The sequence below is a fragment of the Caretta caretta genome, chromosome 1 (genome assembly GCF_965140235.1).
Source record: "Caretta caretta isolate rCarCar2 chromosome 1, rCarCar1.hap1, whole genome shotgun sequence".
NCBI lineage: Eukaryota > Metazoa > Chordata > Testudines > Cheloniidae > Caretta > Caretta caretta.
This window is the reverse complement of record NC_134206.1, coordinates 163,291,192-163,318,232: the sequence shown is the minus strand read 5'-3', so window position 1 is coordinate 163,318,232 and position 27,041 is coordinate 163,291,192. Positions and strand designations below refer to the sequence as shown.

The window sequence follows — 27,041 nt, the reverse complement described above, 5'->3', positions numbered from 1 at the left end:
TAGAGCCCATTGAAAAGCTCTCTCTCTCTCTCAGAAAATCAAAGCCAAAATGAGTGTGTGCCATTTGGGAGGCTTTGGGTTCTTTAGAGTACAGGTAAGCATGAAAGCATGATGCACAGAGATTTAACTGGACAACTCTGAGTAGTAACATCACAGATGTAGACTAGCATTAATCAAAGTTGTGACACTAAATCCTAAAACAGGAAATTGAAGATGGGCTCCTTTGTTTTGTCCAAGACGTGAACCTTTGAATTAATGTATTGAGCTTATGGTTATAGAGAAATAGGACAACCTAACATGATATAAAAGAAGCCAGATGACTAAAAAGGGACTCTGAGGCTTGGCATCTACCATGATGGATTCCTGGTCTACCTCTCAAAGGATGCTGCAGTTTACCTTGGTTTCTTCAGAACGAAGATGGACTGTGTCTATTAGTGGAGGAGGAGCTGACTCCATACCAGAAAGATCTTGCAAGAGTAATTTTTGAGGGGATTTCCTGAGGAACTCCGGCAAGATAAACTTTTCTTCAAATCCAGTCTAATGAGTTACCACCTGTGTAAATGAAAATGAGAGGAACCTAATGTGAGATGATCCGTATACTGTAGATACTAGCATTCTGAAACTTCAGGGGGGTAGTACCAAGAACAAATGTTCTAATCCTTCCATGACTCATTTAACCCAAAGTTCTAGCTCAGTTATAGTATGTCAGTCTCTCTAACCAGGTATTTACAACATGCACATCACCGTGGCATCTGACCACTGTCAGAATTTACAAAAACATAATTAGTCCAAAGACTGAAAACCATGTCATTAACTACCAAATGGTAAAGAAAAGTGCTCTTCTATTCCACCCCTACTACTGGATACATCTCCATCAAAATAACCCCCTGTGAATACAAGTAATCGAATGAGTCCAAAAGTTTCATTTCAAGCGGTCGTTTTCTTCACTACCACTGGATTAAAGCAGAAAATTATTGCTTGTCTGGCCAACTTATTGGCCTGATCCTGCATCGAAAATCAGCCTAGTTCCATCTGGGAACTTTACCATCCAGTTCAGTGGAATGCAGAATCAGGCCATGAGAGAGTAAGAGAGAATCTCTATTTCTTCATAGTGTATCGTACAAACCTACTGCGAGTTGCCGCTATTGGCTAAATCGGAGCATTTGAACACCACATACTGCCTTTTTGCTCAACGTAAAACAAATATTTGGTTGTGTGGAAAAGGAGCAAGGTGGAGCTTCCCAGTAGGCCTTCAGGGTCATGCAAGAATGTTCCAGAGCTGGAGTTATGGCTTTGTTGTGAAGCATTAGTTAAATCTCTGGCACTGAACCAGAGAGATCTGTGGAGAGGGAGCCAGACTAAACATTTGGAGATTGTCCCCAGTTCTAATTTTAGCATACCCCTTCACAGAGAAACCAAGCAGGGTGTTTAGAGGATTTACACCTCCAGTAAAAACTCTCCAGTAACTGATTTGCTTCCTGAGACTACTCTTTATTTGTATGTTTAAGAAAAGAACCAAAGAACTGTACTTTAAATTTGTCATGTTAAAAAAATAAGCTCAGTCTTCAAAATACAAAGTTTACTTTCCAGACGGGAAAAAGAAAAGCAGCCAAAAGTACATTACAAATGCTCAATCGTGTTTCAATCAGTCAATTGCAAATGCTTCCAAATTCTTTGGTAAAATTAAAATAAAAGCAGTTCTCTCTCTGTTTCCAAATATTTTTGGATTTTTCAGACCTTTTTAAAAAAAAGCAGTCCAAAAGGTGGGGGTGGTTATTTGCACTTCCAGAAATAACGACTTTGTTATGATATGAGTGGAGAATAAATTAGGGGATAGAGGGCAGATGAAGATAAATAGTCTGTAATAAGATATTTGTACACAATTATGCAAAACCCAGAGAAACTATATAGAGGAGTGTGGTCTTTGCAGGGAAGTTCAGAGTTTGTAGGGGACAAGTTTACTCTTTACAAATAAATCACTGTAGGAGCTGGTCACAAGGTCAAGCAATGTGAAATACTCTTTGCATTATGTTCACAGTGTTGGTGAAAGGCCAAGTCACAACCAAGTACTATCGACTACTGTCCAAGCATGGAGGTTGGGTTTGGGTACAGAGCTATGCTACCATCGTGCATAACAGCCGTTCATCTCGGCCTCACTGCATAGTGAGTGTCAATTATGTCCTTACGTAAGTCAAAATATTTTGTACCAATAAAGACATTTATCAGTACTTAATGGATTACTAATTCAATCCTTTATCCAAGTTTATTGTATTAATCTCTTCTGGTATCATCTTATATATATACAAGCTACAGCAATTTCTTTTTCCCCACCACCTCCCTCTTTTACTTACAGTAAGTGACCGTATGAATGACATATTGGGTAAAATGAGTGCGTATCCACTCTGATTAGATTTACACACTATTATCTTGCATTCTGAAGGATTCCAAAAATTTGGTGGTGAACATGTCACATTACTGGTAATTATTTGGGTTACAGGGGAGCCCAGAGGCTGTACTTGAGATCAGAGCCCCTGTATGCTAGGCAAAGTTTATGACCTGATGAGTTTACAGTCTAACTAGACAAGACAGACAAAGGGTGGGAGAAAGGAAGTATTATGCCCATTTTACAGGCAGGAAACTGAAGCACAGAGAAATTAAATCACTTGCCTGAGGTCGCACAGCTGGTTAGGGCTCAACTCTTTTCTTGTATTTTCAAGTAACTGCCACAAAGCCTGTGCACATCTGTTGGCAGAATTTAGTTCTAGGTCATTTTCTCAGACAGAAATGACTCCTAGCTATGGAAGAGAGGGAAAAGGTTTTGTCTGGTTATTCTTTCACCTGTCTGCTGTAAAACTTACTGAAAACACTGTCATTACCCATGAAATTCAATCTTTATACTGTATGCTTTCATATTGTTGATGTTCAGCTCTCTTGCTATACCCTCTCACTTCCCTCCACTGAAATTTTTGGTAAGTCCAAAAGGAATGGCTTTTTTTTTTTTAAATCAGAACTTCAGCAATAAATGGAAAAACAAACCAGCACACCAAACACTGAAGCCCCACAGCTTAGTCTTAAATATCCTTATTTTTTTGTACACAATTACCTATAAAATATTGTCTAAAAATCTGCTGTATCTATTGAACAGATAAATGTGAGAAAAGATAGACCTCACCATGAAATTAAACCCTACTGGCTGATTCTGTGGTTTGGTTGTAGCAGATCATACTGGCAGAAGAATGACCTGGGTTCCCTTTCCTCTGTGCCAATATTCAGATGTGTCAGGGAAAAGACGAACTCATGCTTGAGGAAGATTGGAGGACACTGAACTGATCTTTGCCCTGCTGTTAGATCAGCCCCACACCAGCGTTGTCTGTGGTTCCCAAGGCAAAGTGCCACAAGGATGGCTTAAACAAAAAAAAAAAAAAAAAAAGAGAGAGCGATCTTAAGTTCAGATGTTAAGGATGTTTAGTACCAAGTTTGTAATCTGGTGGAATTTTTTCAATCCATTTCCATGGGAATAGGTTCAGGCCTTATCTCCCTCACTCACATTCCTCACCCACCACTGCAGACCAAATGAATATCTTGGATGGATAGTAATGAAAACATTGTGAAACTAAACCATTTTAAAATGATATTTTTCATCTGTGCAATGCATTAAAGTATTTAACCTATCACAATGATTCTTTTGCAGAGATATTGAGTACAAGGAACTTCAATTATCACTGGACCAGGTTACCATTTCTAAGTCACAGTTTTCATGCAGAAACTCAATGTCTACCTCACAAGAAACAAGGAGAGTAGCAAAACCCAAAAGTAATAAAATGAAGGCAAAACTCAGAATGACTCCTTACCCGCAACAGGTAACTCTTTCAGTAACACCCAACTACAAGTAAACAGGGCATTTGTGGGAGTAGCTTGGTCATCCTGAGATTACCTTGCTGCTAGTACAGTGTGGCCAGTTAACATGAGGCTTGTCCTCTCTTGGGGGCACGAGAATGCCATCTTATGTAAATGGCACAGAAGAAATGGAGAAGGCACAGTATGGGGGAAGAAGAGGCTTAAGGATTATCAGGTTATCAGTCAGAACTCAAAAGCTTTCAGATTTTAGGTAGTCAGATTAGTTAGAAAAACTAAGGTTTTGTTTTTTTTTTAAGCAAAAAGAGAACAATGTAACACAGAACAGATGCTGTATGTTTAATCTGAGCTAGTGTAAAAATGTACCAATTTTTGCTAACCAAGGTCTGGTTCCAAATGAATGCTGGCAACTTCCTCAGGCAGCAGAAGGTAGCCTAGTGGATAGGATGCTGACTTGGGATTTAGGAGACCTGGGATCAATTCCTGGCCTGCTGGGTCACCTTCGGCAAGTCACTTAGCCACTCAGTGCTTCAGTTTCCCAATTTGTAAAATGGGGGATAAGAATAATCATCTTCTTTGTAAAGGTACTTTGAGATCTACAGATGATAAAAGTTGGATATTATTATTGATCAGGAATGGGAAAAAACTAGCACATGTACTTTATTGAACACAGTTGGAGCCAGTCAAACATTTGGAGGAAGTGTGTGTTGTGGTGTTTAACTGACTTAGAGAGGTTAGATCTTGACTTGCCACCATTCCAAAGCTTCCCATATTAATAAATAAATCTTTTTAACATAAGCAAATGACACTCATATGTCATTTAACCAAGACTTCCTGTTCTTCAAAACAGGATTATATCCTCTGACATCTAAGTACAACTATTGACCAAAAACTTTTACTATCCAAAATTATTCCTTATCATTAGGATGACTGAGGTTGTGCTGAAATTACTCTAAAGTTGCATCAAAATAGTGTTTTGCTACTGTCTTTATTCAGTGACCTAACAATACTGTATGATATTTACATAGCAGCTCACATCCTGAAGGGATCTCCAAAGAGTTGCAAACCTGCCTTTGAAATGCAGCCATCTCTTGGGTGGAGTGTATCATTTGGTTTACAATATTCCTCACACCATGTCCTTAACTGTCTCCAGTTAAAAACAGGAGAAATTTTAGATAGGCACAACTATCCAAGTAAGATTTCTGACTGAACACTAGGATTAATGCCCTAACTCTGGTGAAAAGTCACATGGGATTTTTAATGAAAAGTGGTCAGCAGCCTTGTTTTATCAGTAGCCATCATAGCTACTAATACAGTGCCTTTGTGGGGGACACTTACTCACTGCTGACTTACGGGGAAGAATGTCATCCACTGAGTCACCGACACCACTTTCCCCTGCAGCTTCCCAGTCCAAGTATTGATCTGTCCCAACCCTACTTAGTTTATGAGATTTAATGATGTTGCAGTTCCAGGTGGCATGGCTGGAGGCTACCACACTGGTGTGTAACATGGATGCATTTGAACACCTTTCTTTATTTTTCAGCAATACAGCTCATTCCAAACAGACAAACTGGAATGTGGCCAGGTTGGAAGCTGGAGATCCAGCCCTACAGCGAATGCTGGCGCCATCCAAGAACAGAATTTCCATTCAGAAAACAGTGAACTTTTATATGCCCCCTCATATAGTTTGCCTTTCTCATACCATTATGGACACTTCCCTGTAGATTCTCATGTCTTCAGTAGCAAAAAACAAATGCTGACGTCCAAATTTGGGCAGTCTCAAGGGTCACCTTGTGAAGTGGCTCATTTTTTCTTGAGTACGTTGCAGACAAGTGGAGAGCGCCAATGGCATTATGCCAACTCTTTAGTACCTACCAGCCAGTCGCCGTCTAAAAATCTTCCCGATCAGCCAATGAATGTCGCACGCCATAATCTTGCACAGAGTTATGAAGGTGAGTGTTATCTTAAAAATAATAAGCTGCATAGCATTTGGAAGATGCTTTTAATGTGTACTTCTAAAATATGAAATACAGTATGTTTACTGAAGACAGGAAAAATATATCTGGGGTGTAACGTGCAGCATGTTTAAAAAGCACACTGTCATGGCATTTAGACCTACTTTTGTTTCGTTTGAACATTTGAACAGGAATGTTATCCAGTTTCAGAATGTCAATTTTTTTTTTTATTAAAGCCTTTAGTGGGTAAATTTTCACAAAAGCCAAGACTTGGACTCCCTTTACAGGCACAGCTCACATGCGTGTTTATGGAAGTTAGTTTCCAGGTGCAAAAATCTGGATTCAAATTGTTCCAGCATAATCAGAAAGAAGTGGAAGTACGCAGATCTGCACCTACAAGTCAACTGCAGAAACCAAAATACAGGCATGATTGTACCCAAACAAAAGGGAGGCCATCCTTTTAAAAATGTACCTATATTTGAAGTATTTGCCTTACTAGCTATATTAATGATAGTAAATGTAAGTGTTTTTAGGATTGAAGTCAATGGGAAATTGCCTTGATTACTAATTTTCTTTGGGCAATGTCTTCACTGATGGGAGTTTCACCATCTTTCCACACAGCTGGGGGCAGCTCAAATGCTTTGAAAGGAACACAGGGGATGTTGGCCTCTCCCACCGGGCAACTCACAAGAAGTGTACTTCCAATGAAAAAAATCAAATCAAATAAGAAGTTGAAAATTCAGTCCAATCCTTGTGTGAAATAGGTTTTAAATATTTCTCTGCTCAGTGTTTAACTGCATATACCACCCCGAAGAAAAGAAAAAACAGCTGTAATGGGAGCCTGCAGTAAGATGGATACACTGAAAACAACTAGTTAGGACTGATTAGCAGAGACATTACTGGGAGAAAGGAAGTTTTCCATTCTCCTATGGAATGTCTCCTCTGATGGAAAACACTGAGGAATAAAAGATAGGGAAAGACAGGTAGGATCAAAAGTTTTAGCGACCCCAGAGATGTCACAGGATTATTCACTTGGGACCACTCACTGTGGCACCCAGCTCCTGAAGGAGGTGCTTGAAGATTGATCTTACTGTGCCTGACAAAGAGGGGTATCAAGTAACATCTGTGGCCTTGCACATCTCTTCTATGGAGGCCACAGCAGTCTCTGACCAGGATATTGCCATGCTCTTCAGTGAATGAGCCTTGATGACTTTGTATATCCAGGTTCCTGAGACTTTGCATGTTTCCAATATACAACCATAAATCCACCTGGCAACGGAAGCTTTAGAGGACTTTTTACCATTGTGTTTTAGGTGAAAAGAAACAATAATGAAGGTTTTCCATATTGTTTTCTTCAGCTTAAATACATTTTCTGAGCACTGTGGACATCTAAGGTGTGCCAGACTCCTCTGATGAATGATGTGGACTTGCACAAGACGACAAGAGCAGAGTTTCTTAACTGGTGTGAAAAGGAGTATTTATTTCCAGAATAAAATTGAGAGATGCCCTAGGAACTATTTTGTCCTTGTGAAAGAAGCAACAGAGATCCTTATAGACAAAAATCATGAGGAGCTAAATCAGAGACGTACGGATAAAGGTGTATAACAATGTGCATTTCTATTAGGTGTGAAAGCCAAGGCCTTTTTGACCAAATTGATCATTTTTGCTTTTTCCTTTTTTTTCTAATTTGCTCTGTTTTTGGATTAAGGGGATGGGGAAATATGTACAGAACAGCCTGTGGCCATCCAATTTGCCAGAGCAAAAAAGTCTTATATTGAAATTGAACATGAATACCGGCAAATATATTACCTTTGATAGAATTTGGTATCTGCAGGTAGGCTTCTAATAAGTATATGCAAGTCAAGAATAGAACAGAAAATATTGTGGCTCTCAAGGAAGGGAGACCCATCTGAAACTGAGTTTCTTATGCACATATTTATATTCTTCAGTTTCATAACATATACATACCTCCGGTCCTCTTCTTCACAATGAAGAGAATGGAGTTGAGACCCAAGAATGTCTCTGGTTCTGAAATGGGTTTAAGCGCATAAGACAGAAAATGTGGGATCTCTCCTGAAGACAGACATGTTTTGAAGAAAGTTTGGGAATTGAGCTCAGGTCTGGTCAGAGATCACTCATGTGTCTCATAGAAAAAGTTGATGGGAGTTAGGAGTTGAGCCTCCCGGAGGGCACTGGCGATTTTATTTCTAACCTATTTCAGAATTTGCCTCCTCCATAGCCAGAATCAGACATGTTGCAATTGGCAAACAGGAGGCGTGGATCCTTGGAAGGGACCCCTTCCGTAGATTTGAATGGAATGGGAAGAAAGGAGTGTCTGATCTTGTTCACACTATCAGCTACTGCTTTTTCTATTGCTTCTCTGGACTGGTGAGAATGACTCAACTTTTAAGCAGAGAGGATCTGCTTAGAATCATTAACGGCAGTCCAAAGGAAAACCAAATATGATATCTGGGTTTGAGACCATGGCTGTTACAGCAAAGCACATTACTTCCATAGAGGCATCTGCCAAAAAGGACATGGACGGAAGATGTGTTTTTCAGTATGAATTCTGTTTTTTAAGATTCATCAGACCAAGCCATCAAATCTCTGGAAAAGTATGTAGCACAAAAAGCTGTCTGCAAATCAGATGACACTGTCTCAGAATCTTGTCTTCAGGCTTCTTCAACTTTCCTGCTGACTGGGGAAGAAGAAGAAATCCCTTCAGAGAACATAACTGTCTTCAGCCAGGGAGGATCTCTCTGCAATATTTGATACAAAAGGAGCCAACTAGGACAGAAAACTTCAGCCCCAATCAGATTCTATTATCCACTCCACTGAACTCAAGTAGCCTGAAAAATATTAAGAGCCACAACCTGTGAAACAGATCTATGCTCTTCTTGGATAGTAAAAACCAGTGAACACCTAAGACTACTACTACTGAAAATATAGGCAATGCCTTCTTCAGTAAAGCACACCTTACCAAATGCCTTGAAAAATGCAATTCTCAAGAAGTCAACTCTTGTTCCTGAAGGTTTCTCCAACTACTGTTTCATTTCCAGCCTGCAGTTCCTGGGCAAAATAATTGAGGAAGTAATAACAACCAAGCTCCAACAACATGTGACATCAGATATCATCTTAGATGCCTCACACCCAGGGCTCAGACCAGGGCAAGGCCCACACATGGCTCTAGGGCAGGGGTTCTCAACCTGTGGCCCAATCAACACACAGCTGCGGCCCATGTGACATCCTCTGGGCCATACCGGTAATAATGGTAAATAGGCTGAGAACCACTGCTCTAGGGGCACTAAAAGATGATCCCTTCATGGCCACTGACACTGATTAGATCTCCATGTTCATGTATTTGACACAGTGGACCACAAGGTACTAACTTGCCTACGTTACATAGCAGGGAGCAGCTGGCCCAGCACTACAGTGCCTCCAATCGTTCTTCTCTAGCAGAACGCAGGGAGTGGTGATGGTAAATTGCTCCTCCTCTCCGATGGCCCTCTCTTGCAGGAATCTATCCTGTTTTTCTTCAGTACCTTTGTGAGACCACTGGGAGAGAAAGTGAGATGCCAAAGGCTCAGCTGCCAATAGTATGCTGATTATAGAGACAAGGCGGGTAAGGTAAATAGTATAACTGTCCTCCACATACATCTCATTCTCAACTGATGCAATCACTGATACTACTAAAATGTCAAGAATGCCTAGAGGAAGTAAGCTCTCGGATGAAGAGCAGATGGGTCAAGCTGAACCCAGGGGAAAGGCGTTGAAGAATTGGCCAAGACATTGTCTATGCCTTCCATTGAAGACAAACAGCCCCCATTTGTCAAAGTAGTGTGAAACATTGAGGTCCTGTTTAACTCCTCGCTAAGCTTGGATGACCAGGAAGTATCCATTTCCAAAGCTGCTTTCTTTCACCTTCAGCTTGTGAGGAAACTTCATCCCTTCCTCCTGGATGAGCACCTGGCCACAGTAATCCATGCATGTGTCACCTCCAGGCTGTATTACTGTAATTCATTACATCTGAAGTTGAATGTGAAGATGATGCACAGGCTTCGGCTGGTACAGAATGTGGCTGCCTACCTTCCCCATGGTTCAGGCCATGATGAGCACCTCAGACCTGTGCTCAGGTCCCTTTACTGGCTCCCAGTTGGCTGCCAATGCCATCTTAAGGTCTTGCTTCTAATTTTCAAACCAGTTCATAGATTAAGCCCCAGTTACATCAAAGATCTAATTTCAATCTATGAACCACCATGACAGCTGTGCTCCTCTGGGACAAAGCCCTCTTGGGGTGGAATCTGACTACGGAACAGTCTTCCAGAGGAGATCAAGTAAATCCAGATTCTGAACATCTTTTGGAAAAGTTGCAACACTGTCCTGTCATAGGGAGGACTGGGACCTTTAAGAGGGAACTGGTCCAGCTCACCTGTGCCTCATAACAGCCTCTTGATGGAGCCTGGTAAAGTGCAGGTGTTCCTGCTCTCTATAAAGAGCCAGAAGGGAAAACGGCATGGAAGAAGCAGCTGTGGCAGAGAAGAGAATAACTCTAGTGATCAGGAAACCCCTGAGTGGGAGAAGGATTTCGGCCAAAGCCAGAAGGCTGAGCTCCAGCTGGGAATGGCAGCTTTGTGAAAAGGAGACTGGGACAGAAGAAGAGCTCTGGATGTGGTAGAAGACACTAGGGTATGAACTTGTGTTGTGATGACAGACTTTATTTTGAGATATTAAGGATTGTTTTTAATTGTTTCTGTTATTAAACCAGCCACAGGCAGTGGTGTCATTAGACACAAGACAGTCTGTGTAGAGTTCTTAAGGGGCTCAGATGAGGGAAACAGAGGCAGGGCACCACAGAGCCATGCCTGCACATCCTTTGTGAGAGGGCCTTTCCACCATAAATGATGCTCAGTTTGATCACCTCTGTAATTACCAAATCTCTCCCACCCTTCTCTGTCCTGTCAAAACAACCCCTGCTCCAAGTAGAGTTTTGGCTTCATAAAGGGAGAAGTGCTGGAGACTTCAATGAAGTCCACTATGAACTTCGCTATTCATTTTACACAGAAGGTTCTTGGACATTATAGTGACAGGTAGTAGTATGAAAATGACAGATGCCTAAAATTATTCAAAGAGAGCTTTTCTTAGTGCCCCAAACTTTGCCAGGTGTTAGAGACTGGATTGTGCCCTCACCTGGAAACTTGCAGTGAGTTCTTAAAACATCCATGAATGGGAAAACACAGAGGTTGTACCTGATGTTATCTTAGAGGAGAGTTCCATCCCTGATTTTGGTTTCCTCAAGCTAGGGCCCAGCAGGCTGGACACTAGCGTTGTGATATTCATTATCTTTGTTGCCTCAGCTTTGGCAGGTGGCAACATTTAGCCCCCTGTAATTCTCGATCAAGCGGTGCTCTCTCAGTTTCTGCAAATTCCCCTCTCAGTAGAGGAAGAGAAAAGAGAACAAAACCATAATTTCTGACCTCTAGTGGCTTTTGGTTTATTTGCCTTTTTTCTTAATCCCTTGGGCTTTCTGGGGGAAGATGCAGACAGCCATATGCTCGTGTAGGTTGTTTGGGGGCTGATCCCATTTTCCTTTGCCCAGGAACTTGAAGCAGGAACTACTCAGAATATAAGAAACTTGTACCATAGTCATAATACCCAATATATTATCCTGAGGTAATTGCTCTAGAAAAAAAGTACCTGTTTTAGCGCACAGGATGCAACAGAGGACTCTTTGCTGCCAAGGTGGCTGCATCTAATTTGTTGCTGACATGCCTCACGTCCCTTCAGGTGGAAATGGCCATTGAGAGGAGTCAGAGTCTGTTTGGCTTAGGATGGCTCCAGGTTCCTTTCCTTCCGGTGCAACATGTACTCTGAAATGGAGTGCAACTGTGTCTATCAGCTTCAGAGCCCTTTTTGCTAGCAGATTGAAACTCAGTGAGTTGGGCACACCGAGAATAAAATATCTGGCTGCAGGTACTTCTTGCATATTGAGCACCATCTGGACTTTGATTGTGCCGTTCTGGTCTGCTCCACTCTCTCAAGGTGGGAAAAGTGTATTCCTCAGAGTGGTTCCTAAGTGGGGAAAAAATTCCCCAGAGAAGAACAGAAGGAGGAGGAGGAAAAAGTGCTCAAAACTGCTGCAATTTTAAAAAGGGGCAATTTTTAAAATGCTGGAACCAATCATGGTCATTCTCAAGGTTGGAGGTAAGGTGCTTCTGTCAGTCTTTCCAGTGGGTGGGGCTGACACCCCAATGGTTCCTTTCAAATCTCTTGAGTTGTACCCAGTCTGTGAGGGAAAGAGGGCAACCACTCAGTGAGGATTAGTGGAGACATGATGCAGAATGGACCAGATTCACTGTTGCTGGTGTAGGTTGTGAACAGAGGCAAGTACAAGGGCCCTTCTGCAAAGCCATTGTGACTTTCTGTTGTAAGGCCCAATGTTAATTGTGCAATATCCTTTGTCTCACCTCTCCCAAACTGTCTGCCAGGCCTACAGGGAGAACTCACTCCCACTGGGGGAAGAGAAACTTGACAGGAAATGTGCACAGAATTAATGCATTGACTCCTAGCCATTGTAAAACAGCTTCTACTCCATCCAGTTGAACCCTGGAGAATGAGCAGTAAATGTCTCAGGCATTTCACCGTGCTTCTGATGTAGTTGGGCGTCCTGCAGCTATGAGTTTGACAGCATTGGTTGAATCAGTCCTGGTGTAAACTACTTCCCGTGGCAGTATGATGCCCTGAGTTTGCTTTCAACCACTAAATTTCCCACTGAAGGCCATTCCATGAGACGCCCGCCTCCACCACGGTGACTTGGACTTGCAAAGACACTGGGCTGACTCTAGCCTCGTTCCAATAAATGTTTTGAGACCAAGCAAACAAAACAGAAGCTAGTGTATATGTGACCAACAATGTTTTGTGCTCTGCTGCTCCAGAGACAGCTCGTTTAACTGACTACCCTAACCCATAAGCCACCTAGATGTTGGCTTACAAACAGGGAGGTAAACTAAACAGATTTAGCTTTATCTTAAATCCATACTCCATAAATAAGAAAGGCCACAAATTAATAGCAAACTGTAGCCATTAATAATAGAATGTAATAAACTACGTAAAAAACAAAAGTACATGACTGGGTTCTTGTATATCTTATGATACTGGCTAAGCCCCAGGTCTTTAAAATTAAGTTCTTAAATTGGGGGAGAGGAGTTTTGTTTGGATGAAAGGAGGGTGCAAAAGGAAATAGGGCTTCTTCTGATAGAGGAGAATAGGGACAGGAGCTAAACTCCGCTCCAAAACTGCAGTAAAGAGGGCAGGTTTATTACATCTTAGGGCCTATTTAGACAGGGAAATTTACTGGCATAACGATACCAGTGTACTGCTACCAAGAAACAAACTAACCTCCAAAAAACCACTTGTATTCCAGAATAAGAGTGTCCACACAAGGAGTTCTAGTGGTAAAATGATTGCACTATAATTATACCAGTAAATTTCCCTGTGTAGACAAGCCCTTAGTGTTTAATTATAACACTGCTTTCACTTGTGAACTAAGATGACATTTTGTCTATTAACAAAATGTGTGCACTGTTTAGTATGAAATTTACAAAAACATTAAAAACAATATTTGAAAGTTAGTTTCTCCTTTTACTTATCTATCAAAAACTAAGCCCAGCATTCTGGACCAAATTCTTCTATTAGTTATGTGCTGCAACTCCCACTGAAATCAGTGGAAATTATGTGTAGTTGATGGCTTCACTACTGTCTGCAGCAGTGCTGTGAATATTTTAGTTGCATTGATGTCAGCAATCACTACAGGGTGAGCCCTAGGTAAGGATATGCCTACACTGCAGCTGGCAGTGTGGTTCCCAGCATGGGTAGACCGACACAAGCTTGCTCTGTTTGAGCTAGCATGCTAAAAATAGCCGTGTAGCTGGAGGTAACAGATGCAGCAGCTTGGGCTAGCTGCCTGAGTACAATTCCACCCAGACCTCCAGAGTACATACATGGGTGGCTACCCCCAAGCTACACTGCTGTTTTTCACATGAAAGCTCAAAAGCAAACCTAGCACATCTGTCTGCCTGCACTGGGAAGCAATCCCAGCTACAGCGTAGACATAACCTATAAGATGTTGGGTAAAATTTCTGAAAGAGCCCATCCATTTTTCAAGTCACTTAGGAGCCTAACTCACACTTACTTCCAATGAGACTAAGGGCTGGTCTACACTACTGCTTAAGTCAATGTAATTTATGTCGCACAGGGGTGTGAAAAAGCCACCCCGAGTGACATAAGTTACATCAACTTAAGTGCTGCCCACACCGGTGCTATGGCAGCAGGAGACGCTCTCCCACCAACATAGCTTCCAGCTCTTGCAGAGGTGGAGTAATTATGCCGACAGGAGAGCGCTCTCCTGTCGGCATAGTGTGTCTTCACCACATGCGCTACAGCGGCACAGCTGTGTTGGTGCAGCTGTGCTGATGTAGCGCTCGACTGTAGACTTGCCCTCAGCCTGAGTGGCTAACTGGCTTGAAAATGAGACTAAGGCATACTTAGATCTGATATTTGAATGTTTGATATTAAAAGGTTAAATCCAAGATTTATTTCTTGGCACCGAGCGTAGAAAGCCCAGATAGTTACTAACTAGAAACTTCATTTTATATTCTGGCTGAATATTGCATAACTTTAGTTAGATCGGATAGGACTAATACAGATAGTCATTTGTAGGCAAATTGGCATGAAACAGAAAGGCAGCATGAGGCAAATAGAAAACAAAGCAACCAACTAATATTGGCTAATGAATCCTCAAACCCTGGACAGAGTAGAGCTTATTGAGAAGAGATGCACCAGACATTTTTGTATTTCAGAGAGATGGGATGAAACCAAAAAACTCCACATTCAAATATCCTTGAAAACTGGGATACCTTGGATCCAGATCTGACTTTGCATCTGAGGCTCATCCATGATTTAATATTCTGATCTTCAAACTCCAAGTTTTTGGACTGTTTTTGACATGTCAGAGTCTCTCTCAAAAGCATAAGTATAATATTACTGTAGTCAAGTGACATGTCTACTGCTCTGCTACAGATATTTTTAATATCTAATGCTAGATTTCATTTCAAAGAAACAAACAATTTAAAAATCCAATATAACAGGACATAAGTCCAGTTCAATTTGTCAATGACTCCTGCAAGAGTCCAAGTAATCTCCCCCCACACACATTGGCAACAAGAATAAAGTCCTGTTTGACTCTGAATTTAATACATAATAAAAATGTAACATTTATTTTGGGGATAGATTTTGAAGCTTTCACAAGAGTTTCAAAAGTATAAAGTTATATCCCTTTTCCAAATGTTTAAGTCCTTGGAAAATATTTTGATTGCATTATTAGATGAACTTCTCATTGTTTGTCTGTGTGGCTGTAAATTGGTATCCTCTTTGAAATGGTTAAATCAGGAAATTTAACCATTTCAAAGAGGATACCAATTTACAGCCACACAGACAAACAATGAGAAGTTCATCTAATAATGCAATCAAAATATTTTCCTAGTTGAAAAGTTGCAACGTAGAGCCTTCCATATCGGTTTCTGGTTTTTCAGTACAGTCATAAAGGGTCTGACTCAAACCATTGAAGTCAATGAGCTTTGTATTAGGCCCAAACTTAGCTGGTATTAATGTAAAATCATAAAAAGTGACAGTCTCTAACACAACTCATAATATATGAGCTCCAATCATCAGCAATTAATACTCTTTATTTTCCCTAAAAGTGCCCATACCAAACAGAAGATACAGCCAAGATGCTACATCTGACAGCTTTCCAAGTTGTGCAACATCCATGCCAAACAGCAGATACAAAGAAGATATTTACAACTCCAGCATCATGAAACCCAACAAAATGGAAAGCAGGATACATCCATCTCATCATCTCATTAAAGAAGAAAACAAGTTAGCTTTCAGCGGAGACCTACAAGAAAAAGTGTGTGTCAATGAAAAGTGTTTTTCAAACTCCATAGCTAATTCCTTGTTGCCAAAATCAGAATGTTTTCAGGCTAAAGCTATTGGACAATTAAGTCATCTCCTGCCAGTGCCAACAGTATATGAACAAACAAGGAGAATATGTATGAAAGAACCAAAATATGGGCATATTAACCATCATGCTATGAATCTGGATGAACTAGACAATGATGACAGAATGACAGTAAAGCTTGACCATGACTCTGAAAATGAACACATGATGGATACGAGAACTACTGGACAAGTCCCATTTGTATTTCTGAACTATCACCATGTTTTAGCCAAACATGGTACATTTCAAACCTCATCATGTACAGCAACAGGACATGTAGCAGAAAATTATGGATACACTTCTGAAGAGGTAAATACATTTATTTATAAAAACCAAAGTCCATCATCAGCCTCTTCTCCAGAAACCCACAAGGAGACTGCACTACCCCATTATATCGGAACTTCTGTAATAATAGCCAATGGTAGGTGACAATAATAGAAATGTATTTCTTAATTAAAAACAAACCCAAACTGTAATGATTTCTAAAAAGCATGAGAAAACATGGCTACATTTACTGAGCATAGCAGAAGGTCAATGAGGGACAAACTTGTATGTGTTCTTGGCAAGTAATGTGTTATAATACCTTCAAGGTCAGAAAAATACACATCTAGCTTCAGTGTTTCATTGTTACAGATAAATCTCTGGTGTAGACTCTGCCAGTAAGAAGCCATATAAAGATCAAAATTTTGTTATTTTACAGTGTGTAACAAAATTAAAGGGCAAATGTTCTATGCCCAGAATTATACAGAAGCAACTGTTTTTTTTCTTTTTTAAAAAACTAGGTCTCCAAAATATATTCAAGATTCTTACCATTAATATAAACCATAAAATTTTGTGGTTTATCTGACAAACACTGTGAAATACGAGAGCAATTTCCCAACCATGTTGTAAACAACCTGACAAATGAACTTTGTTTAAAAAATGATAATTAATCTTAAATATCCATGACATAATTGCATGAACTAACCACAAATCACATGGTCTTGGAATGCTTATTAATTATTTTAATAGTCTAAAACAAAGTTAGATAATTCTAGCTTTATGATATATTTTAAGAGTCAGGAATTCATAGCTTGTTGCTATTATTATGTATTCGAGAGGGATGATCAAAAGTCAAACTAGTAGACACAGATACAGATGAAAAAGTCTTGTCATAGCAAGATTGGCACAACATGAGATCACACTGCAAGGACTGAAAATTACTCCCAATAAAAAAATACTGTGATAAGAAATAACTTTTTCAAGTGTGCCACTGGATATACTGGGAGAAGACTGTGCACTTTTTCAAACAAACCATTCAAAAGACTGTCCTGATAGGAACATTAGAAATTTCTCATTTTAGACAGCAAAGGAAATAGTGAGGAGAATTCAGTGAAACTTTGCAAGCTTGGTTCGAAACTTGTCAGCACTTTCTAAAGTTTTGAAAAAGTTCAGGTTTTAGCAAACTGGACTTTCTCAAGGTTGAATTCTCCTCGTTGACCCCAAGTCAAGATTCAGGTTTCACAGATTCTCTCTCACCACAAAAATCTTTGATGGACAGTTTGGACACGAGAAACCACTGCAAGTTACAAAAAGCAGTTTGAGTACATTTGTGGTTAGATAGAGCTGAATATTTCGCACAGCTCTCATGGTTAGGTACAGTGAACTGTATCCAGGAAAAAGCATTTCAGATTAGCAGAAAATCCCCATTTACTCAGTTTTGTTCAGTATTTCCAATAAAGTACCAATTAGTTATTTTCACCTGTCCCTATGGTGTACAAATAAGGAGACATATGTATTTACAATAGAACCTCATTGTTACAAACACCAGAGTTATGAACTGACCAGTCAACCACCCCCTTCATTTGGAACTGCAAGTACACAATCAGGCAACAGTAAAGGACCCCCTACCACCACCAAAAAAAAAGGTAAATACAGTACTGTACTGTATTGAACGTAAACTACTAAAAAAATAAAGGGAAAGCAACATTTTTCTTCCACATAGTAAAGTTTCAAAGCTGTATTAAGTCAATGTTCAGTTGTAAACTTTTGAAAGAACCACCATAACCTTTTTGTTCAGAGTTGCAAACATTTCAGTTATGAACAATCTCCACTCCAGAGGTGTTCGTAATTCTGAGGTTCTACTGTATGTATGTTCTACAGAGAGTATACACGATCAGCATACACCACCTTCTCCATCACCTCCCCAAAAATTCTGTGTGTTCTTGATAAAATGACGAATGACTCCCTAAAATAACACGTATAAACATTAACAAGTACAAACAATGGAATCAGATGGTGTTTTATAGGAAGACTGCATTGTAAAGTTGAGTCAGCATTATCTAGCTTCTTTTTTTAGTTCCATTCAAGGCTAGATTACATATAAAAGCTTTTATCTGCCACAGCTAAATATAAATGTCTCATGCTCTGTAGGAGTATCTCTAAAGAAAGTACTCACATGGCTTGTGCAATATGGAAAAATACATGCTCATGGATTACACCTTATTAAAGACAAATATGTTAAAGGATGTAATAAAATGTATACATTTTTAATCAATAAAGCATTTTCTGTATTTCATACACAGCAACAAAATTCATTCGTTTTCCTAGGTTTTTATGAATATTAATTGATATAACAAGTAAACAAATGCTTTGAAGACGTGTTTAAAAAACAATTTTCAGTATTTTTACTGCCTTTCTATTAAAAGATGAATAGTATTGAGAAAGCGTTATTTTGCAATTCATTGGATGCACTGCACTTGCAAGTTCACAGTTAACTGAACTTTTAATTCGCTGACAGTGCTTTTTTCTCTGCCCCTGCATACTTTCACTGTGATGCTCAACAAAAATATTTCGTAGTAGTTAGTAGAATTTTGATGCCTTTATAAAAATGTTCACTGTAAATGCACTCTGTGCGTCTCTAAAGACGGAAAGCAGCCAGGTCTAAGGGAATTTTACAAGTGAATCCTATTACCGATATTGATATGATTAGTTACAAGTGCTTTGTTCTCATTGTTTAATTGACCTTCCAAACTAATGTCACTAATGTATGTATCCAACTTAATTCCTGGAAGAGTACAATGATGCCAAGACTGGTGTGTGTTAATTTTTTAAAATTAAAAATGTCCTGCAATGAGAAAACTGACATTGTCTACATTGTCAAGAAGAAACCTGATGCACAGCTCTCCCATATTACATTTTGCTATATATGTCAGTAGTACGGTGTACTGCACACAGAATCAGTCTAGTATATTTTTCTGTTCTCTTGAGTGGGTCTTCATTGTGAAAACATGATTTCAAGTTTGACTTTAGTTTTTGTTTTTTTGAAGTACAATACCACAAAGTACTTTCCAGCATCTTATTAGTTATTCACACTTTGCGGCTGTATTCAATGAATATGCGTTATGGAGGTGTTCCATCATTCTCTGGCAGATGTTTTACAATACATGAGGTTCTGAGACACAGAGGTTTATAGTGAGGAAATAGAGAATGAACTGTGCATTCACATATGATAATGTGGATTAAGTTTCAGAACATATATTTGTGACTAAAAAAACAAATGTCCATCATTTCCCCTGGCCACCCCAAAATAGAAACACTGATTGCATATTCACATCTGGAACATGAATGAAGAATTCTATAAAGAAGTAGGAGTTCAGATATATACTTTGAGACAGTTAAACTACAGATGTTCACTGTGCATACTCAGCGCAGTATATGGTACAAGAATTGATGCTTTTTTTTTTTTTTTTTTTTTTAACTATTAGGGAAAATATTCCATCTAAGTGGAGTGTGAATCAGAATATATTAGGGAAAAAACCATTTCATTTCCCTTCTTTCTGCCTTATTCATTTGAGTCAGAAATACCTTCATTGTGCAACTTCACAGATTTTTTTCCACCTCTTAGGGAGTTCCTGGCACGGCAAAGAAACTTCGTAAAGCAAAATACAGAGTTTTAATGAAGAGTGAAATTGGAAACATTAATCACTTATTAGTGTCTCAAAATCTGTATGCTATTAGCATAGTTATCACAACACTTGTAAGTGCAGTGACACACTTTTCTATTGAATACAGCCCTGAACTTTCTTAAGAGTTATTCAGCAGATTTACTCATTCTAAAACACAGCTAAATATGCACAACGTACAGGTTAGAAAATATAGCTCACACTCAAAAAAGATGCTATTTTTATGAAAGAATGGGATATCTGCTGGAATATTGGTACTTGTCTGAAATTCACAAAATGTGACAGTAAATGTAATTTTTCAATCCATCTCAGTTATTTCTCAGAACAAATGTGTCTGAGTCCACTTTTTTCCTGGAAATTTTTTTTTAAAAATATGATGCAGAAATGAAATATTTGGCAAATACTTGTGAAAAGTAAAGAAAAATACAAACACACTATTAATGCTCAAAATTATGTATGTACTTCCTAAAAATATAAAGCATATTTTGCTTATTATATAAAACAAAACTGTTAAAATGTTAATAAATACTGTAGTCAAAGGAGTAACGGTTTTGATCTTTTTAAAATACAAGCATAAGGGATCATTAAGAATGACAGACACACAGTGGAGATTTTTTTGAGTATGTAGAGTTTTTAATTGTAATCATAGATTTGACAACATTAACTTAGATTATTCTTTCAAACTATAAAATGCAAAGATTTAACTTATTTTATTCCAACTATGCATTGCTATTTTCTAGAAATAGCTTTATCTTTAAGGACTGAAAATAACCCTATCTGCTGAATAAAACCTACCAATGGAGTATTTTAAATCCATCACCAATTTACAGCATTTGTTTGCAACTCCTTTTCCTAAACTATTTGTGGGGCTATAATGTGTTAATTGTTATAATTCTTTGGCTTTTGTTCTCACCTACGTCCCATCTGTTAATGGTGAGAAAGCAACTTCACCGCATATTTTGGAGCTGTATTTTCTGCATAACTATATGTCCCATCATAGTTTCCCAACTAGTTTCAGAATTGTAATTTTTCAAATTACTATGGTCCTGTGACTGAATCAAAAAGAGCAAAATATCTTTAACTACCCCACCCCGCCAAAAAACCACCAAAACCAAAATATTTTCTTACCTGCAATACTTGAGCTGCAGCATAAAGATTTAAACATTTTTCAATACAATTTCTAGATAACAGCCCTTGAGGTCTATTAATCTCACAGGATATATATTTCAAAATGCACCAAACGCTTATAAATCATCAGAACAGGAGTGAGATTTGTGCAGATCTTGGACTCTTAATTCTAAGTGCCTGATATAATTTTAAAAATACTGGAAATGGTATCACTTCTATCTGGATAGGACTCCCTATCTCACTCTTTCCAAAGAGACAGACATACACCTTCTCCACCCCACCCCCACTTGCTCAGCAGAAGTTTTGCTATCAATATACAATCGCTATAGCTATTTTCACATCTAATGAGTTTTATAACTGAGTCCAGCGGAGAAAAGCTCAAATTGCAAGAAATATGGATACCATAATGAAATATTTTGGACAGCACTTCATCAAGAAAATCATTTGAGATGTGACCTCAGCCTAAAAATGAAATAGGTGTTTTACTAATCTGGACATTTTAATAAGAACACATTTTCAGTGTGATACTTCTAGCTTTTGGGGATGGTTGACTTTCTACCTTTGCCCATATATATTTCTATGCTTTATCTAATTTGTATAGGGCTTTTTTAATAAAAAAAGGTAGTTGTCATACAAAAACTCTGAGACACTTTTTTTTGACAAGTTTGGCACAAAAACAATGAGATTACCGACTGTGTTCCCCATATACCTTAAGATGAGTGTAGAATAAAAAGGCTTTCTTGACAGTAACAGCTGCTGGTCAGAATGGACTTACTCAGCTGTTCTGTATAAAACAGGAATTTGCTTTGTAAAATTCTATGGTACATCTGAAGCAAAAATCAGGTTTATGACAAATATTTCATCCATCTGAAGGCTGTTTTTCCCTCTCAAGACAATAGGCAGTCTTGTACATACAAGAACAAGCCATTAAAAAGCGTAAAGGAAAAGTAGTATTCCCACAAGATCTACTTGTGCTCTGACATGTCCACACTTCATTAGTTTTCATTTACAAAAAGGAAATTAAATAAATTTTCCGATGCAGACACGTCCAGAATAGCATTACAGTGTAAAACATAAACAAAACATGGTTTTCATTAAGAACCCCCCACAGAAATCCAAAAAGCAATGATAGGAGCTATGAAAAACTGTTGGCATTTTATTATATAGTTAAAGATATATATCTGCCTGCTCTACAGGTCCTGTGGCATTGCAGCTAAGTGAAGTTTTATAGACACTCAGCTCTGCCCACAAGAAGGAGTATGTTTTCCCCCTTAGTCTTTTTATTGGGATAATGTGTCTATTGCAACATGCATGCAAGTGGGTCTTTGTCCGGCTAGCTGGAGAAAAAGGGGTGTTGCCCCTTTAACGGCTCCCTTTCAGCAGATGAGGAGAAAGGGGAAGTTTACAGGTATGGACAGGAAGGGCAGAAAGCAGTTGGGGCCAGGTCAGTTGAGGGTGCTGCATTACCCTCCTGCTGACCGAAACAGTGTGTGTGGGGGTGGGGATAGGGAATATTTATACCCATGCAGCCCCACCAAACCATGTGGGCAGGCCTATATTCCTATGCAGAGTCCCAAAGAAGTCAATGATGCTCTAGGAAGGCATACAGGTCTGCATCAGTACATCTGTATGCAGAAAGAGGTTTTTGTAAAGTGTTACATGGGCTTAAACTGCACATTTTGGACCTAGATGTTGATCAAAACGTTCCCAATGTTTTGGGGTGTTTGTATCCAGGGTTTTGGATCAGTCCATGACCGAGATCAGGGCAGGCCACCACGTTCAAATCTGGATCCAAATTTCCTGAAGTTTGGGTGTATTTCAGTCAGGGGATTGTGGTTCAGGTTTATCTCTATTATAAAGTTTATGATTTCATATGGAAATTTTCGGAACTACTACTGTTGCTATTGATCCTACTACAGTATGGGCCATATATTGTCACATTTCAAATGTAAGTCACATTCAGATCAACTCTGCTTAGACAAAAATAATCAGTGGTATGATATGGCCCTACGTATGTTAATTCTGCTTTACAAAAAGGTTGCCTGACTGTGCCCTGATAGTGACAGTCGGGTTTTATATTAAGGACTGCAGCACAAACAGCAGTTTTCTAGAATTAATTCAGCGATACAATAGTCAGATTGGGAATGTAACTGCTCTGCATTAAAGGAAGGTTTTCATGATGAAATAAACCAGACCAAGAAGCACCAAGAGCATTGCTGAATTTTCTTTTCACTATTTATAGCTGGGGATGCTGGCAAGGAGTAAAAAGCAATACCAAAATTCTGCCTTCTGCAGTTGATAAGTAGCAACATGCATCATTTGTAAGCTGTATAAAGAAAAGGCAGAGAAGAAGAGACCACCACACTGCAAGAGTTCCTCTCAGTATTTAAGATTAGTAGCTCAAACTTAAATTTGAGAATTAAAAATAAATAATCATGTATATCTATCTGTAAGTCAGTAGTCAAAAGTTCCCAGCCCAAAGCAGTATTAAAATTAAGCTTTTTTTCTTTCTAACCAAGGTCTTGTGAGAGGGAAGTTGGGTATTATTGTTTACATATAGTATATTAAATATGAATTATTAAATAAGTCATTCAATATTTAGTCTCTATTGTGTTACTTCTATCATTTTTTTCGGTGTGCAGTCCTGTCTGAGGTAAGAAACTGACTCTTTTGGAAGGCAGAAGTGAAAGAAACTATGACACGGAGGTCACAAGCCTCACTTTAAATACACAGAAAACTTAATTGCTAGCAATTTACCAACAAAGCAGCCAAATTCCAGTAAGTAAGGATTACTCTAATCTACCATTACAGGCCAATTCTCCTTTAAGATTTCTTGGATTTGTAATTGAGCTGATCTCCTTATATTGGTTATTTACGAAGTGAACTTTAACCCATGAATTCCATTTCTGGCTAAAAGACAGGAATGTATTTGTGAGAACCCACTTGGCTGAGCCAAGCATCCTAAGGGAAGGGTGTAGTAATAACCAATGGCAGTCCACATTAGGAGACATAGCTGGCTATTGGCCAGGTCACACCTGACATCTATTGGTGTGTGGTGGTTGGCTTGAGGTCATTGCTCAGGTGACCAAGCTGTAAATGAAAATTTGACTGGTCCAGGAGAAGAACCTGAAAGCATCTCCATGCAGTTGGGAGCTCAAGTTCAGCTTCTTGCCTATGCCCTCCAGTCACCTACTGTCTTATCTACTGTATCTGACCCAACCTGTACAGCAATTAGGTAAGGTTGGAGGCTGCACAGCAGGGCACTTTCAAGTAAACAATCAAATCCCTTGGGTTCAATTAACACCACTGGAATAGGAGGCTTGCTTTGGGAAATAGTATGAAAGTACAATAAAAGAGATTTGAGAGAGATGGTTGGAACAGAGGCCCCCTCATTGTGCTTTTCTCACTGGAGTAGTTGCTAGCAGAGGAGACCTTAAGAACAAGTTTCCTTCTCTTATTTCATCATTTGGATGTGGTTCACCTCTCAGGGATTGAGTGAAGTACAGTCAACACTGATATCAATTCGTGGACTGAGGATTTGATGGCCAGTAACATAGAGGATGACAACTAAGTGATTCACTAATTGCATATGTGGTGGGTAATTCTTGTGGAGGGTTAAGAGCTCTTGAAAGAAAGACCATGATACAAGGAGGCATGGGGTGATTTACTAAGAATCAGAGCTAGTTAACAGGCTAAGAAAAGCAGAAAAGATCTATATCTCGGGGGTTATAAATGAACCCAGTTCACAGGCACTGCTGGTGGGGATGTCCAAGCATAAGGCCACCATAAGAGAGGTGCAAAGGGCCTACAGGCCAGAGATCCAGTTACAGAATGATGAAAGGAAATAGAAGCGCACAGGGAGCAGAACCGAATCAGCAAAGTTTCTCATTATTTCTAAAGGGTGGGAGGGACTATTATCTAAGCATGCAGTGAATACACAGTTAACTTAATAAACTTGCAGAATTCTTGCCACTTTCCCTTATGGGTGTCTGGTGAGTTCTTCCATGTGTCCTCCACAGCTGACATAAGCAGAACTCATTTCTTTAAAATTTCATAATAAGTAATTTAAACTTTTTACTGCTTATACCCAAAGCAAAACCACAACAAATGCATTATTCAAACACATTTTTTTTTAAAAATATATACAGTCTTTTTAGTTTCTTAAATATATTGAATTAATGAGCTTAACATCTTCCTTTGCAAATACCTCCCTACTGTAAATGCTTATAACAAACAATAACATTAGTGAATTTTTTTTTAAAAAATGGCCATTAGCAAAAGATTATGGGTCTCCAGTAATGGGATAACACTAACTTTTGTAGCAACTTTCAGCTAAGCTATCCAGGTTAAGAAAGAAGAAACTAGAGATTGGTAAAAAGTTGATTTCTCCTAATCATAAGCTACCTCTCACCTCTATGCTTAAAAATATGCAACATGAAAAATGCATAGAAAATACTAACTGGTCCTTAAGGCCACTGGCTAGAAAACTCAGCAGAAATGAAACAATAATGTAAAATGCTATATTTAGCTTCTACACTTCACCTCCAAATCATTCCAGTTTGATATATTGTGTATAGCCAAGATCAGCTGCTAGGTGCTGAAAACTGAACAGTCTTCTTAGAGCAGCTTTTTCACCAAATCCAAGGTCTACCGCTGCTTTGAGATAATAAGGTTTTTCAGCATGTCAAATGAGTTGCCATCTGGATGCACAGACTCTACACCTTTTCCTTCCTCATGAACTTGAAGGAATCCACAATCATCGATTCCAACTATCCACGCTAATGGGCCCTCTTCACTCCAGAGACGGACTTGCCTACCACTACAAAAAAAAAGAAAGCACCAGTTAATTACTTAAAAATAAACTTGAATATGTCACAAAAATAATCGATTATACTATTACATGTGAACTTTTCCCTCCTCTGAAACAAAACGAAAATGAAACAATGGTTGAAATTCACCAGAGCTGGTTGTGGATTTTATATCAGTTATGAAAACAATTCAACAAGGATGACTAACAGCAATCATGATAAATAGTATAGGGAGAGCACTGAGTCTCTTCTATTAAAGACAGTGTTATTCCTCATTTCTCTCAATCTTTAGAGATAATAATGACCTTCAGTAGAGCTCCTTTATTGTCTCCTTAGACCCCTTTTGCAGAATGCATGATTAATTCACACTATTTTTACAACATAATTTTTGATAAATTAGTACAGCACAACTTCAACATAAGCAAAACAAATAGCTATAAAACCCTAAATATTCTCATTGTTTCATGAGATGATACATGCAAGATTCCTAGCAACGTTTTGTAACAAATGCCAATACATTAAAATTTTGATCTATGCTATTCTAACACCAATATAAATACTGAAAATATGCTCTTAAGTAAAACCCAATTAAGTCACTACTGCTTTAAAAGGCTATCTAGTGGAACATTCACAGTGCAAGGCAAGACATCTATGAGTTATTCCTAATTCTCTGAAGGGAGAGTTTAGGAAAAGATGAATAGAAGAGACAGCTATACTTACGCATGTATCCAGTGTTTATAATATAAGGGAAGAACTCCATCAGGTCCTTTCTCCTGAAATGTTTCAATCAGTCTTTCCAGCACAGTTACACTCCTAGCAATCAGGTAGTCTGCTGTTAAGGACTTTAGTTTTGTCATATTTTTCTTATTGTACTCCATGATGAGATCATTGATGCATATGGTGGGATTGCTATTATTCACATTAAATCCCCAGCCTGAGGAAGAAAAATCAAGAGTGCGGAGTAGGAAATGTTGACTATTTCTTATCATATAACAAACGCATTTGCACTTTCTTCAACCTTTTGGTGCAAAGCTTTCTAAAGATTTTCATAAATGATTTTCCCATCATTGTACAGTTTTTCATCAATATCTTGCATTCCCAAATCTATGTATGCAGCTAATTACACTCAGAGCCCAGTTAACATTTATGTCCACATCCTCCCTTAAACTCCTTTCTGCCAACAAATGCCAGTTCAAATAGCCCCAATACAGTCCCATCAAGAAAATGCCATCCTACCAGACTGCTAACTTGTGACTAAAGTGAAGATTTAGGAATAAGGAAAGTGCTAGCTGGGCTG

General features: G+C 38.9%; 2 protein-coding genes across 5 annotated transcripts in view; one reads left to right on the top strand and one right to left on the bottom strand.

Moving 5' to 3' along the window:
* Nucleotides 1-18,316, top strand: part of SIM2 (SIM bHLH transcription factor 2) — a 71,317-nt gene extending 53,001 nt beyond the window's left edge. For all 3 annotated transcript variants that reach the window (XM_075132837.1, XM_075132836.1, XM_075132841.1), the window contains 4 exons: nt 2,039-2,186; nt 3,692-3,860; nt 5,399-5,807; nt 15,566-18,316. In XM_075132837.1, coding sequence (XP_074988938.1) covers nt 2,039-2,186; nt 3,692-3,860; nt 5,399-5,807; nt 15,566-16,293 — 1,454 coding nt within the window. In that variant the 3' untranslated portion in view covers nt 16,294-18,316. The remainder of the gene's footprint in view (nt 1-2,038; nt 2,187-3,691; nt 3,861-5,398; nt 5,808-15,565) is intronic.
* Nucleotides 18,317-20,415: 2,099 nt separating this feature from the next.
* Nucleotides 20,416-27,041, bottom strand: part of HLCS (holocarboxylase synthetase) — a 216,857-nt gene continuing 210,231 nt past the window's right edge. For both annotated transcript variants that reach the window (XM_075132835.1, XM_048867137.2), the window contains exons 10-11: nt 26,465-26,678; nt 20,416-25,755 (exon numbers count right to left, since the gene is read on the bottom strand). In XM_075132835.1, the coding sequence (XP_074988936.1) occupies nt 25,584-25,755; nt 26,465-26,678 (386 nt within the window). In that variant the 3' untranslated portion in view covers nt 20,416-25,583. The remainder of the gene's footprint in view (nt 25,756-26,464; nt 26,679-27,041) is intronic.